This window comes from Zingiber officinale, chromosome 4A (genome assembly GCF_018446385.1).
Source record: "Zingiber officinale cultivar Zhangliang chromosome 4A, Zo_v1.1, whole genome shotgun sequence".
Taxonomy (NCBI): domain Eukaryota; kingdom Viridiplantae; phylum Streptophyta; class Magnoliopsida; order Zingiberales; family Zingiberaceae; genus Zingiber; species Zingiber officinale.
The window spans coordinates 89,681,099-89,683,256 of NC_055992.1; the positions used below are offsets into that span (position 1 = coordinate 89,681,099).

Sequence of the window (2,158 nt, forward strand, 5' to 3'; positions counted from 1 at the left end):
TCGCAGTTCTGAGTCCACTTGTAGTTTTTTTTTTCTTTTTCTTTTCAATCTCGTTGAAATTACAGATGATACTCAAAATTATTCAATAAAAGTGAAACCCCAACGATCTGTGTGCCTTATCACGAGCATTTCTTCCTATTACAAAGTTCAGTCCCGGACAGTTTTACCCTGATGGCATCTAGCTCAGGATCCTCTGGTTCCTGATTACCGAGAAATGAAGCTCTAATCTTCTGTAGATTGATATCAGAGGGCTCGTCCGCCATGGCCGACATATCTTGCATAGCAACGCGCCAAGCAGGTTGCGCTTTAATCAAAAATTCATACACGTCGAGGACGGGAATGGCGACGCTGCCCAGATCAGGCTCGTCTTGTCCGCTTCGTCCATGGTAATCGGATCCTCCAATTTTCACAAGCTCGTATCTATCAGCCAAATCACTAAACCCTGTCGAGGAAACGAACATTTAGTAGCTGCAAATGCAAATTCAAATGCAAATGCTGAAAAAGAAGGATGATGAATCTACGAATGCATACCAGACAACTTCCCATCGCTCCTGTAAACCTCAATCGCATGAAGTCCTGAGTCTTTCAAGCTCCTGATGACACCGACAGGATTCTTCAATGCCCACGGATGAGCCAGAGCAGAGACTCCCCCAGTATGGCAAATTAATCGAACGACATCTTCGGCAAAAGGTTCAGTGCCCCTGATCGAACAAGAATCCACAAATCATTAATTGTGTGAGAACAATAAATGCAGTTCGCAGAGAGTAGCATAATTACTTGGCATAAGCAGGACCACCATCATGCAAATATCTGCTAAAAGCTTGCTTCAGATTCTGAACATAACCAGATTCAACCATGGCACAAGCCACATGAACTCTTCCGGGCGCCACACCATTGCCGGCGATCTTCGCGACGACATCCAACTTAAGAGGCAAATTGAGTTTACTCAGTTTGAACACCATTTCTTCTGCCCGAAGATATCGACCGTCTCTAATGCTGCTCAGCACTTTCTCTAAAGCTTCGAACCGCGAAGGTCCGCAGCTACCATAGTAAGCAAGTATATGAACAGGTTCCTCAGTTTCAGACTCTTCCCTTCCCATGATAAACGTTGGAAAATAAGCCAAGTTAATTCCCGGAGCAAAAACTAATTCTTGAGAAAGTCGATTAAAGTGTTACCTAGGAGAATATACTGCACTTATCTCAACTCCAGGAATGATCCTGATGCCGAACTTATTGGCAGCTTCCACAGCCTCTGCTACACCAGCCATGGTGTCATGATCCGTCAAAGCAAGTACATTCACCTGCTCTGGACATGCATGTTGTCAAATATAAAAAACAGAAATGACCATGCAACATGTGAAAGTAGTGAGAGCAGCAGCATTCTCACAGATATGAACAACGGAGAAGATAAAGAGAGGAACACTGTTCATGATACGGAGATATGAACTAGTTTAACGTTTCCATTCAGCGTCTCATAATTACCAGGACACAAGTCTGGGTGAATACGATCGACATATGATGCGTTTCAATGGCTGAGAGACAAACAAGAATCAAAGATTCAAAGGGAAAGAAAGATGGGAGAGAGATTTTAGTGAAAAAGGACACTTCGGATCAGAGGAACAAGTTTTTGTACGAAAGGTGAAGTAACAAACGTCATGTCAAGATCGAAACTTTCGATCGAGAATCCCATCGGAGCACCGAGGACAGCTAGGACTCACCCCTCTGGCGTGCGCTCTCTCCACAAGCGCCGTCGGCGACAAGAACCCGTCGCTGCAGGTAGAGTGCGAGTGGAACTCGAACACCATTTTCCCAGCGGGTCTGACGGGATCATCGCCGTCCGCATCGTTGAGCGGGGCGTCGGGAAAGGCCCACCGGCGGACGTATAACGAGGCGAGGATTTCTTCGGGGGTGTTCTTCTTTCGCTGGCCGCGCCCCCTCCGCTTCCTTCTCCTCCGCCGCGGTTTGCTCTCTTCGTCCGCACCGCCGCCGTCCGCGTTCACCGCAGAGGTAAGCACCATCCCGCTGGGGAAGGGAGCGGCTAAGAAAGGCACAATTTTGAGGGTAGCAACCGGCTCACTTCATGGCGTAAATCGTTCCTAAATAAAAGAAGAAAAGAGATAAGAGAGAGATACAGGAGAGAATCACCCTCCCTCCTTCC

The 2,158-nt window shown here is 46.9% G+C and overlaps 1 protein-coding gene across 1 annotated transcript; it reads right to left on the reverse strand.

Moving 5' to 3' along the window:
* Positions 1 to 9: 9 nt before the first annotated feature.
* Positions 10 to 2,158, reverse strand: LOC121970126 (5'-3' exoribonuclease-like). Its single transcript, XM_042520601.1, has 5 exons — positions 1,719 to 2,158; positions 1,177 to 1,301; positions 778 to 1,092; positions 532 to 701; positions 10 to 442 (listed from the first exon to the last, which is right to left on the reverse strand). Exons 1-5 carry the CDS (start codon positions 2,016 to 2,018, stop codon positions 120 to 122), a joined length of 1,233 nt encoding a protein of 410 aa, XP_042376535.1. The 5' UTR covers positions 2,019 to 2,158; the 3' UTR covers positions 10 to 119.

Excerpts from the sequence above, each read along its gene's own strand:
- LOC121970126 (XM_042520601.1), bottom strand. The coding sequence starts at position 2,018 with ATGGTGCTTACCTCTGCGGTGAACGCGGACGGCGGCGGTGCGGACGAA. Across the intron at positions 1,093-1,176 it reads AGTGCAGTATATTCTCCTAG|GGAAGAGTCTGAAACTGAGG; the intron begins GTAACACTTTAA and ends TATCATGGGAAG. Across the intron at positions 702-777 it reads GGTGGTCCTGCTTATGCCAA|GGGCACTGAACCTTTTGCCG; the intron begins GTAATTATGCTA and ends TTGTTCGATCAG.